Raw genomic sequence first — 16,214 nt, 5'->3', positions numbered from 1 at the left:
TTTATATAGTATTTGTCATAAGTGCCTAAAGGTCTCACTTAGAATCATAGAAAATATTTTTTATGTGTGTGTGTTATTCTTGGACTACCTGAGGTTGCACCTCAATAAAATATGTCCATATATGGAGAGTGATGAAAGGAAACCCAAAAAAGGCCTCTTTAGATCGTAATCTCACATCGGAAAAGGGTTTTCCTCCTTATAGGACAGACTTCCTCTACTAAACCCGACTGCCATTCAGCTTCCTCCAGTAGCACATCCTTCTGCTATCTACATGAAAAATTAAATTCCAGGGCCAGACTTACAATACGTAGCCACCATTCACATATGGACATTGAACACTTAACTATTCCTAGTCTAGATAAAATGTGCACTAAGTATTAAACATGTTAAGATCTCAAAATTTAGGATAAAACACCCTGGATTTATTTAATCAATAATTTCCTGTTAGCCACATGTTGAAATATTTAGATAGAATGAGTTAAAGTATTTTGAAAACTAATATCATGACTCTTCTGCTCTGCAAGTGTACATCCTATGAGGTTTGTAGTCTGCAGTTTGGTCCTGTCTTTACTCAGGTATTTTTTTGTTGGTTTATGGTGCTGCTGTATAAAGTCATTAGGGAAGTACTTCTTCATGGAGGACCAGAGAGCTCAGCCTCTGAATAAATATGCTGGATGAGTTGTGATATATGTATGTATGTATGTATGTATGTATGAAAATACATTCAACAAAAAGCATTTCAAAGCATCAGTTGCTACTCTATGAAACAGTGATGTCTCCCATTTTCCCAGTGGAGTGAGCATAAATGCCAGTTATACAAACTGAAGGTATTTGAATCTACACCCAGACTAAGCAGCAACACACTAATTTTTACAGTGTGTGTGTGTTTTGTGTATGTTGGTACAAGTGTATGAGTGGGCACATGGGCCATGTGTGAGCCTGTGAAGGCCAGATGTCAACCTCGGGTGTTCCTGGTGAGTTGTTCACCTTGTAAGAAACAAGGCCTCTCACTGGAACTGGAGCTCTGTGACTAGAAAGTTTTGGCTGGTTCAGGGATTCTCTTGTCTTTGCCTGTCTAGGGCTAGGACATATGTGCACTTCAGTCCTAGGGATTAAACTCAGGTCTTCGTGCTTGTGTACTTCACCAACTGAGCTACCTCTCTAGCCCCTGTTATAGAAGGAGCAATCATTTTAAAAGTTTTTCCAAAAAACAACAAAGTTATAGAAACTGGGAAATAGCTGGTAAGCTTAAATGATTAATCTCACTATGTAATTTACTGACTACAAAAAAGAGACAAGAGCCAGGCATCTCTGGAATATGTCAGAGCACTTGGAAGTCTAGGATTACAAGAGGCCTGAAATGAATTAAATGCCAGACTAGACTGCGCAGTGAATTCCAGGCCAACCTGGGCTACTTAGTAGGACATTGTCTAAAAGAAAAATAGACTTTTTCAGCATCTAATGAGCTGATCATGTGACTTTTCTCTTTCAGTTTGTTTATATGATGGATTAAGTTGATGGATCTTTGTATATTGAACCATCCCAGCATCCTTTGGATGAAACTTACTTGATCATGATGGATAATGTCTTTGATGTGTTTCTGGATTCTGCTTGTGAGTATTTTATTAAGCATTTTTGCATCAATGCTCATAAGAGAAATCTGTCTGAAGTTCTCTTTCTTTGTTGAGTCTTTGTGTGGCTTGCATATCAGAGTGACTGTGGCTACAAAGAATGGGTTTGGCATTCTTTCTGTTTCTATTTTGTGAAATAGTTTGACGAGTATTGGTATTAGCACTTCTTTGATTGCCTGGTAGAATTCTGCACTAAAACCATCTGGCCCTGAGCTTTTTTTGGTTGGAAGATTTTGAATGACTGTTTCTATTTCTTTAGGAATTGTAAGGCTGTTAAATAGTTTACATAATCTTAATTTAACTTTGGGAAGTGGTATCTGTCTAGAAAATCATCCATTTTATTAAGATTTTCCAATTTTATAGTATAGGTTTTTGAAGTAAAACCTAATGATTCTTTGAATTTCCTCATTGTCTATTGTTATGTCTCATATTTTTATTCTGATCTTAGTCACCAGAGAAATGCAAATCAGAACAACTCAGGTTCCATCTTACACCAGTCAGAATATGTAAGATCAAAAACTCAAGTGATAGCACCTGATGGGGAGGATGTGGAGCAAGGGGAACACTGCTCTGAAGTGGAAACTTAAGGGTTCTTTGGAAAGTCGGTTGGATTGTGTTTTGCTGGGGCAAATACATGAAGGAATATTTAGCTGAAGTGGACACAGGTGAAAGGCTGAGGCAGACTCATGAAGGAACATTGTGCTGAAGCTGACAGGAGAAAAGATGTTCTACTAACGCAAGCATGTGACACTTGATGAAGGAGTCTTCCTTAATGACACATGTATTGGTCTGCCGTACATTTCGTACTTGAGCTGCATTTATTAGGACTCCATGAAGAGAAACACACCAAAAAAACTTCTGATGATGCCACATCCTCAGACTGGGGCTGATCAGCAGAGTGATGTCAACTGAGACAGACTCACATGGATTTTGCTAAGTCAGACTCATGTGCTGAGGCAATACACATGATGAGGACACATGATGCTTGGAGGGATATAAAGACTTGATGGACAGAGATGGAGGCAGAGCTAGGCTTACTTATAGAGCTAGTTGTGCAATGCTTATAGGTCTCAAATCTTCACTGGTCTTCACTTTGCTGAGAGAGGCACAGCCAAGAACTTCTGGCGTTCCTCTTGGTCCAGGTCCCTCCTGCTGACTTGTGCCGAGGTTGAGGCCTGGTTGTCTCTGCTGGGTAGTGCCACTGCTGCTAATTCAGGTTTGCTATGCCGACTCTACTGAACTGAACTGCTGATAAATCCATGATGTATTTGCAAGTGGAATGAGTTGCCGCTGCTCCCCGTGAACTGAGCTGCCAATTTCCAGACAATACACACAGGAGTTGCTCCAAAGAACCATTTCCAAACAGGTCCACTTCCTTACTTTTCTACTACCTCTGATGGGCGGTAAGATAAAAAAAAGAGGTTAAAGCATTTAAGAACAATCATTAAAAATAGGTTTTGAAAAAATTAAAGTTACATTCCTCCACTGCTGGTGGGAGTACATACTGGTACAACCATTTTGGAAATCAATTTGGTGGTTTCTCAGAAAACTGGGACTAGTTCTACCTCAAGACCCAGCTATATCACTCCTGGACATATATCAAAAGATGCTCCAACATCCCACAAAGACACTTGCTCAACTATTTTCATAGCAGCTTTATTTGTAATAGCCAGAAACTGGAAATAACCCAGATGTCTCTCAACTGAAAAATGGATAAAGAAAATGTGGTTCATTTACACAATAGAATACTACTCAGCTATTAAAAACAAGGACATCAAGAAATTCATAGGCAAATGGATGGAACTAGAAAATATCATCTTGAGTGAGGTAACCCAGACCCAAAAGAACATGTACTCACATATAAGTGGATATTAGCAATAAAATACAAGATATCCATGCTACACTCCACAGATTCAAAGAAGCTAAACAAGAAGGAAGGAAGTGAGGATGCTTGAATCTTACTCAGATGGGGGAATAAAATAGTCCTATGAGGCAGATGGAAGGAGGGAACTGGGAGGGAGAGGGGATGGAGAAAGGAGTGGAGGGGTTCAGGATCAGATGTGGGAAGAAGGGACAGGAGGGATTTCCAGATGGCTATGAAAATGAATGGACACCTGTAACATGGAGGTGAAGAGGTGGGGAGTATTTCCAGGATGACATAGGATAAGAAAGGGGCTCAAGAATCAATGCAGGTATCCTTAGCTGTGACTCACAGCATTGGGGATATGGAACCTGAAAAGGCCACCTCCTGTAGCCTGCCAGGAACCCAAATGGATCGATAAGGACACCAACCCACCCACAAACTTTCCACCCAAAATGTATCCTGTCTACAAGAAATGCAGGGACAGAGGATGGCGCAAAGACTAAGGGAATGGCCAACCAATAATTGGCCCAAGTTGAGACCCATCCCATAGGCAAGCACCAATCCCTGACATTATTAATGATACTCTATTATTCTTGTGGACATGGCTGTCCTCTATGATGCTCTACCCACCTAGCTAACTCAGACTGATCAGAGAACCACAGTCATACAGTGGATGGTGCTTGTAGACGCTTATGGAAGGAAAGAAGGAAGGATTTCCCTGAAGAGGATAGAAACTCTACTAGAAGACCAACACAGTCAACTAACCTGGACCTTTAGGGTTCGCAAAGACTCTGAACCACCAACCAAAGAACATACACGGGCTAGATCTAGGCCTCCCCACACATATGTAGCAAATGTGCTACTTGGTCTCATGTGGGTCCTGAACAACTGGAGTGGGGGTTATCCACATTCGGTTGTCTGAATATGTCTTCTAGCTGGGGTGCCTTGTCTGGCCTCAGTGAAAGAACTGACTTCCAGATTACATGATATTACACATGAGTTATCACAAAAATCCCATCAGAAAACTTCTAGAAACAAAGAACTTCAGCAAAGTGCAGGGTACAGAATCAATTTAGAAAAACCAGTAGCCCAAGACATCTCTGAACTCTCCATCCTGCCTTATCTTTCCAATTGGTGGGATTACGTAAGTTTATAGAACTTCAAGTTCTTGTCCAAAGGAGTCCCTGGGCCCCTTTCCTTTAACTCAGTATATACTAATCATACAATAAATGGGTTTCAGTGTGACGCCTTCATATATGTACCATGCACTTTGTTCACATTCACCCTGTCAGTACTTCTTTCTCTTGTACCCTCTAAAGGCTCTTTTAACTTGTTTTATTCCTGTGAGTGACCTTCCCCCAACCCCTGAACTAGTTCAGTACTAAAACTAGTAGTTTTCACTGTAAGCTAATGTGCCCAGTGATGTACTAGCAAAGAGGAAGAGAAGATATCCAATCTATCTGCACAAAAGTTTAACAGAAACGGGTATGAAGTTCTTGCTACTCTCTGGTATCAGTCTTAAGGTGATAAGCAACACTCTTGTGTGGTCATATTCACCTGAAATCTTACAACTAAGGGAAGGCAGAATTTTGAGCACAGCCTACATGCACTTTAGAGAAAAAGTCAGTGGGACTCCTACAGCTTCACCAGATCTCTTTCTTTAGCAGGAAAGGGAACGGAGCAGATGAATGGCTTCATGGGTGAAGGGCCTCCGGGTGGACCACTATTTGGCTTTCTGATAACCAAAATGAGTGAAAGGCAGGAGTCTATATGCCACCACAAAGGCAGTGACTCCGGTGTATTCCAGGGACACAGGCTTTAGCCATCCATCTTCTGCTGGTATTTTTGTTATTTCCTCCCAAGGGATGCTTGGTTTTCCTTTGTGGGCTACATGAAAAATTGGAGAAGCTAGAAAAGTAATTTTCTTTTTCCTTCCCTTAACCATTTCCCCTAACCCTGAGACACAAGGTCCCTGCTTTGTTTTTGGTGGAAAGTAGGGAGTGAGGATGAAGGAGTGAAGAGGAATGGGGACGGTCAATCACTAAGGCAGCCTGTCCATCTCTAATTAACCAAAGAAAGGCAGCTCTAAAAAAACCCTAGAGATTGGTATTTTTTTAAGGAATTATATTTTCCTTTGACAAAGATTTAGATTTAGTTTGTGGATAGTATCAAGTATTTTCACCTTCATGTCAAGTCAAGCTAGACTTCCTCTAATACAGTGAGGTTATCTGTTGAACATAACAGAAAATGAGGTATTTCAGTAAGGTTGCTTAGTTCAGCTATCGATTCTAGTTTTAAATTAGTAATAGCTTCTTTACTTCTGTCGAATAGTCTTAACTGATTGTCTTTCTTCCCTGGCATAATCATGCTGTTATAGTGTGCTGGCTACTTTTTGGTTTTTTGTTTTTGTTTTTCTATCAACTTAACACAAGATACAGTCATTTGAAAGAATCTCAATTGCAAAAATGCCTTGATAAGATTTGGCTGTAGTCTATAGTGCATTTTCTTGATTGGACTCAATTACTAGGATTGTGCCACTCCCTAAGGAGGAGGACCCGGATGGAAAGCAAGCTCAATATGCCACAATGAGCAAGCCAGTAAGTAGTACTCTTCTAGGACTCTGCTTCAGTTTCTGCCTCCAGGTTCCCTGATTTCCCTGGAAGAAGGACAACATGCTGTGAGAAAATTCCTTTTCTCCCCAAGTTGCTTCATGGTAACAGCATAGTAACTAAGAGACTTTGTACCAGGAATGGAGCAGTGCTGTGACAGATTAGACCAGGAATGGAGTATTACTGTGACAGACTGGACCATGTTTTTAGCATTGTGGCATTTGAACTTTTGACTGGAAAAGCCATTGAGTGCTCAGAGATAAATGGTTTGTTCTCTGGGAGTTTGGAAGGTAATGGTGAGAGCACTGCAGACGATGAAGACTTGGCTCAAGACATTTCGGGGGAAGTCAGAGTCCCTTAAGACTCCGCTAGGAGTTGGATCCCAGAAGTCTGACACTAAGCTTTACACTGCTGGAGTTTGGATTTTGCTTTGTTACTGTGCTGTGATTCTTCCTTCTTAGATTAATAATATAATTTTTATCTTATAGCAGTCCACAGTGTCTTAACTTTGATTTTACAGACTTTGGATATTTTAGAGAGATCTTTGAGAGATGTCGAGTGTTTTAGAGATTTGGATATTTTAAGGAAAATGAACTTTTATAGTGTTTGAATTTTTAGACTAGGACTTTTAAGTTGCAATGTTTGCTGTGTGGCAGCAGCAGCAGCAGCAGCAGCAGCAGCACACGCCTTTAATCCCAGCACTTGGGAGGCAGAGGCAGGCGTATTTCTGAGTTCAAGGCCAGCCTGGTCTACAAAGTGAGTTCCAGGTCAGTTGAGGCTACACAGAGAAACCCTGTCTCGGGGAAAAAAACCCAAAAAGCCAACCCCCGCAAAACAAACAAACAAACAAACAAACAAAAAACAGTAGCAAAAAAAAGTTGCAATGTTTTATATTGTTGATATTACTATGACATCTTTGGGACAAATAAGAAAGGAAAGGTTATAGTTGAATGTTGATGAGTGTCACAAGGAGTCAATTGTGCTGGCTAGTTTTTTGTCAATTTAACCAAGGTAGAGCCATTTGGGAAGATAGCATCTCAACTGAGAAAATACCTTCTTAAGATTTGCCTTTAGGCAAGTCTGAAGTGCATTTTCTTGATGAATACTGATTTGAGTGGGCCCAGCTCAATGGGTGTGGAGCCATTACTGGGCAGGTGATCCTGGATGACATAAGATAGCAAGCTGAGAAAGCCCTGAAGTAAACATACTGTAGGCATTGTTCCTCCATGACCCTGGCCTCAGCTTCTGCTTCTAGGTTCCTCCTCCAATTTTCCTGGAAGAAAAATTTAGCTGTACTATGAAATAAACGCTTTCTTTCTCAAGTTGTTTTTGGTCATGGTCTTTATCACAGTTATTATAAAAGTAACTAAGACACATTGTATGAAGCTTTATAATTAAAAAATAAGCTTAGTTTAAAACCTTAGCACGTTCTTTTATGACTGCCTTTCTGGTATGTTTGAATCTATCTTTGATTTTTTTCATATTATATTCATTTATCTTGTGTCTATATGTATGTATATGTGTGGGAGAGCCATATGTGAGGATCAGAGGTCAACCAGCATGCATCTACTCTCTTCTTGTACTATGCAAAATCCAGGAATCCAATTAAGAAAACGACTACTATGCAGAATATAGTTCTGAATATTGTTCCCAAGTTGGTTATTTTTATATGGGTTAGTATGGATTTTCAAAATAACAGTTCATTAAAAGAGTAGAAACTGAGGCACCAAAGCATCATCTAAAGTTTTGTAAAATTAGTAGTGTTAAAATTCTGTTGTCTAGTAAGAATCCACAATAGATAGTTTCTGAGAACAGTATTTAAAATGAAAACTTCACATGACTTGGTATATATATGAAAACACTGTACATTAATTAATTAATCATTTTGTCTACTCATAGTAATAAAATCAGTTTGGTTTGTTCAAAAATGCATGTCAGACTTGATGGCCTATGCTGCAGTTTTAGCAGCACTCAGTACTTGGGGAGCAGAGACAGGAATATTGCAAGTTTAATGCCAGGCAGGATAATAGAGGAAGACCTTATTCCAGTAAAAGAAAGAAAAGAGAGAAAGAAGGTAGTGTATTCTCCCAGCTGTTTATGCCAGACTCATGAAGCCAAAGGCAGCATTCTGGAGAGACTAGGCAGGTTGCTGTGCCACCTGGGCACTTACTACTAACTGGCTTCTCTCTGGTGTGTCACCCATCATGCACTGATTACCTCCCCTGCTAGTGTATGGAGTTCCACAGCTGTAGAGTACCAACTCTATCTGTCTAGACCTGGGCATGCTAGTGCTCCTCTATAATCCTGGGAACTGGAGGCTGAGGGAGGGGAACTGCTGAGTGCTAGGCCAGGCTAGGCGACGCAATACTTCTTTCATAGCCCCAAAGAACCTGTGTTTGTTTACTGAGAGAGGATAAGAACAGAACAGACTAGCTGTGACCGTTCCCATGTTGGTCTTCATTAGTAAAAGTGCTCTCTGTGTTTGTTCAGTCTGCTGCTTCTTTCCACATGAATTTCAAGGTGTTATTTTTAACAGGAATAGAACTCCGAGTGATGGCCCTGAATGAGGAAGAGCTGGTTCATGCAGATATAACCTCCAGTTCTAGCCCTGCAAAAAGACTCTTGTTGGATTTGTAGAAAGGCTTTAAGAGGAAGGAAGAGACATTAGTGAGAATTTCCCTCAGATAAAATGTTTTAGTTTTAAAGAAAAACTGCTCAAATATGTTTCCCCAAATATAATATATGAATGTTAGGATGGAAGCTGGAATCCTTACTTTTTTTCCAAGACGTTTTTCCTGTCAAACTTCCTATTGTTATAATGTGTGTGAGTACGTGTGTACGTACACACACACACACACACACAAACACACCTCCCTATCTGCCAATCTTTAATGGTTGAGTTATAGATAACACCGAACATGTTTTTACTAACTCAAATCAGCTTCCATTGATGTGATAACCTACTTGAGACAAGATACATTATAAACAAAAAAAATATTTTAGCTAATGGTTCTGGATGAGCAGGATCTAGGGACCTTACCTGGTAAGCCTTGCTGGTAGAGTTCCAAGTCACACAGAGTATCACATGGAAGACACAGGGAGCGCACATATCTACTTACTTGATGACTCTCTCCTTTAAAAGCTGCTAAGATTAGCTGGGCGGTGGTGGTGCATGCCTTTAATCCCAACACCTGGGAGGCAGTGTCAGGCGGATTTCTGAGTTCGAGGCCAGTCTGGTATACAGAGTGAGTCCCAGGTCAGCCAGGGCTACACAGAGAAACCTTGTCTTGAAAAACCAAACCAAAAACAAAAACAAACAAACAAAAACAAAAACAAAAACAAAACAAAACAAAAAAGCTGCTAAGATTGAAGCAAAGGGTCTCTACCTTAATAACTTTGTCTATTCCTAATAATTTAATTATTTCCCAGAGCACCCTACTCTAGGTGTCATAGCTGGATCAAGTTTCCACCTCTATAATTCCTCATAGCAGAGGCTAAATTTTAATACTTGAAGCCTTGGAGAACATTCCTACCACATTTAAATTATAGCAATAGTCATATATCCTTTACACAAGGTAAAGAATAGATATATAGACTTTACTTCAATTTTTATTGCATTTCTAAGTACTACATAAACACCACAGACAACTTTGAAAACACCAAAATACATGTGTGTGTCACCAGTGTGGTAACACACTATAATTTCAGCAACTTGGGAGGTTACAGCGGGAGGACCATAAAGTCAAGGCCAGCCTGGGAAAGGCACTGTCTCAATAAGAAAAAATTAACAGGGAAGTTGGGAAGAGGAATGGGTTGAGCAAGAGACAAGGATGAAAAAGGGTAGCTGGGAAGGGACTATGATTCAAATACTTTACACACATGTATCTTCATGAAACCTTCATGTATAATTAATGTTACTAATATTATATATTAGTATATAATTAGTATAATACTAATAGTGAAAACAGAGACAACTAATAGTGAAAAGTAGAAAGAGGAAAAGAGCCATTCAATGTGTCCAAGCTGGAAAGAGGAGCAAGAAAATGGGGCCCAAAACCCTCAAAGCCATTTTGGGGTATTTGCATGAAGTTTAGATTTAAATAGAGGTCATGAGGTATGGATAATCAATTAATTCTAGAAGTCATCTTCCCCCATCACTGACCCATCGTTGACTGACTCTGTTCTCCCAGGTGGTCTGTTGTCAAGCACTTTAAAATGTGGGGGACAAGTTTCTCCTTTGGTAAGTATCAGGGTCAAGCCTGTCTCCTCCTCCCAAAAGAGATTTCCAAGAATTTTTTAATACTTTGCAGACCTTTGTTTCAATAGTCTGACTAGCAAAGGGAGTTTTTTTTTATTGGTTATTTTATTTACATTTCAAATGTTATTCCCCCCCTCCCCTCCTGGTTCCCTCTTTGAGTTGTATCATGGGTATTCCTAGCTTTTTTCCTAATATCCACTGATCAGTGAGTACATACCATGTGTATTCTTTTGCGGCTGGAGCCATGGGTCCTTCCATGTATACTCTCGTTGGTGGTTTAGTCTCTGGCCCAAGATATAATTCACAGACCATATGAAGCTCAAGAAGAAGGAAGACCAAAGTGTGGATGCTTTGGTCCTTCTTAGAACGGGGAACAAAATACTCAAGGGAGAAAATACGGAGCAGAGACTGAAGGAAAGGCCATCCAGAGACTGCCCCACCTGGGGACCTATCCCATATACAGTCACCAAATCCAGACACTATTGTGGATGTCAACAAATGCTTGTTCACTGAAGCCTGATATAGCTGTCTCCTGAGAGGCTCTGCCAGAGCCTTACAGATACAAAGCAGATGCTTGCAGCCAACCATTTGACTGAGCACAGGGTCCCTAATGGGGGAGTTAGAGAGGATGAAGGAGTTGAAGAGATTTGAAATCCCATAGGAAGAACAACATCAACCAACTAGACCTTTCAGAGCTCCCATTTGTACCCCATTTTTAATAGGGTTATTTGGTTCTCTGGAGTCTAATGTCTTGAGTTCTTTGTATATTTTGGATATTAGCCCTCTACCAGATGTAGGGCTGGTAAAGATCTTTTCCCAAACTGTGGGTCACCATTTGTCCTATTGACAGTGTCCTTTGCCTTACAGAAGCTTTTTGATTTTATGAGGTTCCATTTGTCAATTCTTGATCTTAGAGCATAAGCCAATTGGTGTTCTGTTCAGGAGCTTTGTCCCTGTACCCATGTGTTCAAGGCTCTTCTCCACTTTCTCTTCTATTAGATTCTGTGTATCTGGTTTTATGTGGTGGTCCTTGATCCACTTGGACTTGAGCTTTGTACAAGGAGGTAAGAATTCACTTTATATCCCCCTCACTGGCCCTTCCAACCATCCCCTCTCACAACCTTCCTCAAATTTCCCTCCCCTTCCCCTCTGAGCAGATGGGGGCCCCCTGGGTATTCCCTAACCCTGGCTAATTATCTCTTTAGAATGTCTCCTTTCCTGTTCTCTTCCACCAAAGCTGTTTCTAGGAATTCTACATGTTGCCTTGGATGGTGTGAATTAAATTTCAAACAATGCTGTCTCCAGGACTCATTTCAAGATATTCCTTTTCTGATCCCAAACAGTATCATATACTACTATTCCAAATGGACTCTGGTAGGGTACAGACAGCACATTTCCAACTCCAGTGCTCATGAAGATAGCCGAAGAAATACAGGTGTCAGTAAGCCACTTCTCAGAACTGGGAAAAGTCCTGTAACTGTTCCTAATGCTACTGAACACTCTCTTAACCAGATGGTCAACCCTAGCAGTTAATATCTTAATCGTTTATGTGCATGGTTTCATTAGAATTTTTAGGTAAAGGTAAATATAAAAAAAGATTTTCAATGGGCAATTGGCAGAAGCACGTTAATCCATCAGAGAGGCAGTGTGGGGTCAGCCCCTGATCTCAAGTGTATTAGCAAGTTTTCTTTTTGCTGGGTAGTGCACATAAGTAATTCTGTTTATTTTTAATTAATTAATTTATCCTTATGTTTATGAATGTTTGGCTGGCATGTATGCTTGGTGCCCTCAGAGACCAGAGAGGGTGCCAAATCCCCTGAAACTGAGGTTACAAAAGTTGTTAGCCACCATGTGGGTGCTGGCAAACTGAACCTGGGTCATCTGTAAGAGAGTAAGAGAATAGACAGCTGTGGTTACTATAAACACAAACATCATAGCAAAAGGAGTAATATGCAAACATTTTATTGAATTATTTAACTATGCAAGATATCTCTCCTTCATGGAGATCACAAAACCAGGGCATTCAAGAGCCTGGGGTCTAACTCTTCAAGGGGAAGCTGATTTACTTTTAGCATGCTTGAGGATGCTTCCAGACTCAGCCAACTCAGTTTCAGCTTCTGCTGGCAGTATGTAGAGCATCCATGATGGTTTTATTGTACTCTGCAATCTGCTTCATCACGTTTTTAATCACTGGCTGGTAATCGCTCTCTTGACTCTTGGTTGCTATGACTAATTACAAGAGTTAAGGAGGAACAATGTCAGTAAAAACAGCAGTCTGTGACTCAGAGAGGAACTGAAGCAGACTTGAATATTTGTCACAGTGAATGTAGACAGTACAGAAAAAGTACTAGAATAAATTTTAGATTTAACCTTATTTTAGGAAAGCATAAATTGACATAAGAAGGCCAAGTAAAACTTGTTTCAAGAAATCACTTTTGATTTTCTCCTCATTAAGTTATTTATTCATTCACTTTACAGCCTGATCACAGCCCCGCTCCCCTCCTCTTTCCAGCTCCAGATTTCTTAATGTCAGGTTGCTCGATCTAATTTTATTCTCAGAACAAATAACATTCAGAAAAATTCTAGTCTCTATACAGTCACATGGAGTTTAAGGCAAGTCTCTAGACTTCACTATTTCAGAATCATGTAATTTATGTTGCATAAAAATAGAATAGTGGACTATTAAACATCCAGTGAATAATCAGTCAGCCTTTTAAGCTAATTTGTTCTAACCCTTGAATAGACTATGCTCCTATGGCATCCCATCTAGAAGTAAGCTGAGGTGTGTGCTGCCTCTAAGACAAAGTTCAGCAACACCCTAAAAGAGAGCCTGTGATAACTATCTTGTTCTGAGGAAAGATGTCCTGGAGTAAGTCAAAGGGAACAGAGAGGAAACAAATTCTGGACACATTTTTTAACTCTACAATGAAGGTCCTCACTTGGTAGGAATAAGATGTAGTTGAATCATTTGTAACATAATTGAGCTCAGAGGTCAAATTTCTTATGACCCTGACTGATTAGTACCCTTTGATCTAGTGAAAGCCAAGTTATAGCATTATAAACAACTAACACCTATATCTAAACTTTTTCAGAAATTCTATGAAAACAAACTGTTCTAGACATTATAAAATTAAGGCTTAAACAAATCAAAAGAACGTTCTAAGAACTGTAGCTTACAGTGACAGAATCACCATTCAAAATTTGATCATCCAATTCTAAAAGCACTATGCTATATGGTGACTTTATACTTCATATTGGGTAATTCTCAAAATCAGTTTTCTAATAGTCTGAGTAAACACTGTTACAGAACAGAAACTGGTGCTAGTCTTTATGACCCCCTCATAGAATTAATTCAGAGTTCTGTACATATTAAGCATTTGGTAAGGACATGTCAAGTCAGTTTAAAGGATACACTCTTTCATTACGAAATTATTTTGTTCCAGGTGCTGCCACTTCCTCTCCAAATTTGTAAGCTAAAAACACAAAAAGTGAATGTTAACTCTCATATTCAAAATCATTACATACCCCTTTTAGAGGGTATGAAAAAACACCCAATTTTAAATCTTAACAATTACTTGCATTCTAAATAGAGTGAGGGTCACCAGAGAAGAAACTTAGGTTAAATCAGACAACAGCATATACATTTAGGACAATGCTAAATTCTATAAAAGGTTTTACTACACTTATTTTAATTACAAAACAGTAAAAATATATGCCAATGAACAGACAAACTGAAAGTCAAGTTACGACTTTTCCTAAAGCAACTTAAAAAAGAAATGGGACGTGATGTGAATCTCCCCCTGAATTCTGGAAATCTAATGCTGCAAAGGTAATATATATTCTATCACTGCCAAAGGTTCAGACATATAGGGAAAACTTCCTTATTTCTAGTGCTAAGTTTCCTGTCTTGCTTCCCAGGCTGCGATAAGAGCAGAGCTGCAGTGTGAAGATTGTAAGAGCGTCTGTAAAAAGCTGGCATTGTTACAATAATTTCTGCATCAACAGGAAACTAATGTGGATATTATATTGATGGTTGCTTCCTCAGAAGACAATTTCACTGTTATAGAATGAAACTGTTTTCTGATTTAATTAACCTTGTAACTCTAGCTTTTTTTAAGATTCACATAGTTTTCCCTAAGCAAAGGACTGTTTGAAAAATGAAACACTAAAATAATGTTCTCCCTGGCTAGTTCAAAGTAATGAGCATTTAAAAGAATGTGGTAATTGATGAAGGAAGAAGAAATGTTTCTTCTTATTCTCAGGGCACACATATCTATCCTATTGTTTCCTCCAGAGAGATAAATTTGGATATCAGGATGGAATCATAGTTAGCTCTGTAAAATACATGATCCTTGAGTCCTTATAAACTCAGATCTGTTGCGAATGAGACCTGGAAGTTAGGGTGGCCTTACGGAAGCAGTCAGCATAGTTTGGCAATAAATCTTTAATAACCTTTTGCAAAGTCAAGTGCCAGACATGTTTCCTTTTTGTTCTCATATGGCAACGAACCTCTTAAGTGCTATACAAATGATACAAGAATCACATCATGTCAAATTCCTCTTACATTGTACATCCTCATTATTGACTTGCCTTGACACCATCATGTTTCCATGTTTTCAAAATGCCAATTTTGAAAATCTTTTCTCTCTAAAGCTTATTCAAATAATATCACATGAAATTATTTATAGATATAAGAACACTTTTTAAGAAAACCATTAAGATCTAGAGACAAGGATTTGATTTAGTCAGTCAAGATTGGCAAAATACAAAAATATAAAGATATATTTAAAATTGTGGCTTATATTATGATTTGGAAAACAAACCAACTAAACAAAGGTGTCCACATGGTGCTTTACATCATGTAGAAGAAGAAAGGCAACAGTTTTTTGTTTTTTAAAAAAAGCCGTCCTTTTCCTTATGACCCATTTCAGACAATGTAATACATTCTCAACCTCTTCTTACGCTTTTCTCTAGCACTCATCCCCACTCAAACAGGTTTTACATTGTGAAGTAAAGACAAACTGAGAGGTAAACAGGATACATAAGTTAGTGATCTCTAGTTATTGCAAACTCTTGTAAGATTCTATTTTTGTCAGTAGAAATATAAACTATCTTCTTAAAATAGTGCATTCAGTGTGATATCTAAAAGGAACATTTTTAAAGATGTTAAAATTTTAAAGAAAATTTTTAATGACTGTTTTTAATAGAATTATTTTATTTTGTGAAAATATGAAGTGATGAATAGATGAATAGTCTATATATGTCAATATATACCAATGTGCTAGAACTGTTCATTTCTGGGTAAGAGGAAATAACATGACATGATTTTAGTTGTTATACCTTGATCGTACTGCTACATAAATCGGGGAATTTCGTACATTCAGAATTTTAAGATGCAGGTGATTAGACATGACCATAGTCAATCCTTGTCTGACTTTAACTACTCAATTTGAATACAGCACGTATGTTCCAACTGGTAATTAGAAAATACTTACTATATACCTACCATATACAAACTAGTTACATGGTGCTAGAGAAAAAGTAAACTGGACGGACAGTGTACACTCCAAGAGCCCATGATCTATAAGACCTTAAATACTGTTCAGATACGTACCAGAGGATAGGTGATGTGAAAAAGTTACTGTAGTTAGGTGTCTATAGAGATAAGAATCAAGAGCTTCAAGAATAGGACTGCTCTTCATAGTGTTATTAGAACAGTTTAAGATTAGAAATTACCTAAATGTCCAATTAGAGACTGGTTCTGCAAACTATGCTTCATCATATAGTAGTATATTATATATGATCTCCAGGGGACTGGAGAGATGGTTTGGCAGTTAAGAGAACTGGCTGCT

At 38.9% G+C, this 16,214-nt stretch overlaps 1 protein-coding gene and 1 long non-coding RNA gene across 2 annotated transcripts in view; one reads left to right on the top strand and one right to left on the bottom strand.

Moving 5' to 3' along the window:
• The first annotated feature begins 1,494 nt into the window (after positions 1-1,494).
• On the top strand, positions 1,495-15,507 carry LOC127680951 (uncharacterized). The gene is made up of 4 exons (XR_007977044.1): positions 1,495-1,613; positions 10,295-10,344; positions 11,362-11,426; positions 14,281-15,507. It is a non-coding gene; the product is annotated as an uncharacterized LOC127680951 (long non-coding RNA).
• The window catches only part of Ift74 (intraflagellar transport 74), an 88,044-nt gene continuing 84,138 nt past the window's right edge, over positions 12,309-16,214 (bottom strand). The window contains exons 19-20 of the mRNA XM_052176763.1: positions 13,775-13,835; positions 12,309-12,591 (exon numbers count right to left, since the gene is read on the bottom strand). Coding sequence (XP_052032723.1) covers positions 12,473-12,591; positions 13,775-13,835 — 180 coding nt within the window. The 3' untranslated portion in view covers positions 12,309-12,472. The remainder of the gene's footprint in view (positions 12,592-13,774; positions 13,836-16,214) is intronic.

The sequence above is a fragment of the Apodemus sylvaticus genome, chromosome 3 (assembly GCF_947179515.1).
Source record: "Apodemus sylvaticus chromosome 3, mApoSyl1.1, whole genome shotgun sequence".
NCBI lineage: Eukaryota > Metazoa > Chordata > Mammalia > Rodentia > Muridae > Apodemus > Apodemus sylvaticus.
Note: the sequence above shows the minus strand (reverse complement) of the source record. Positions and strands in the feature narration are given on the sequence as shown.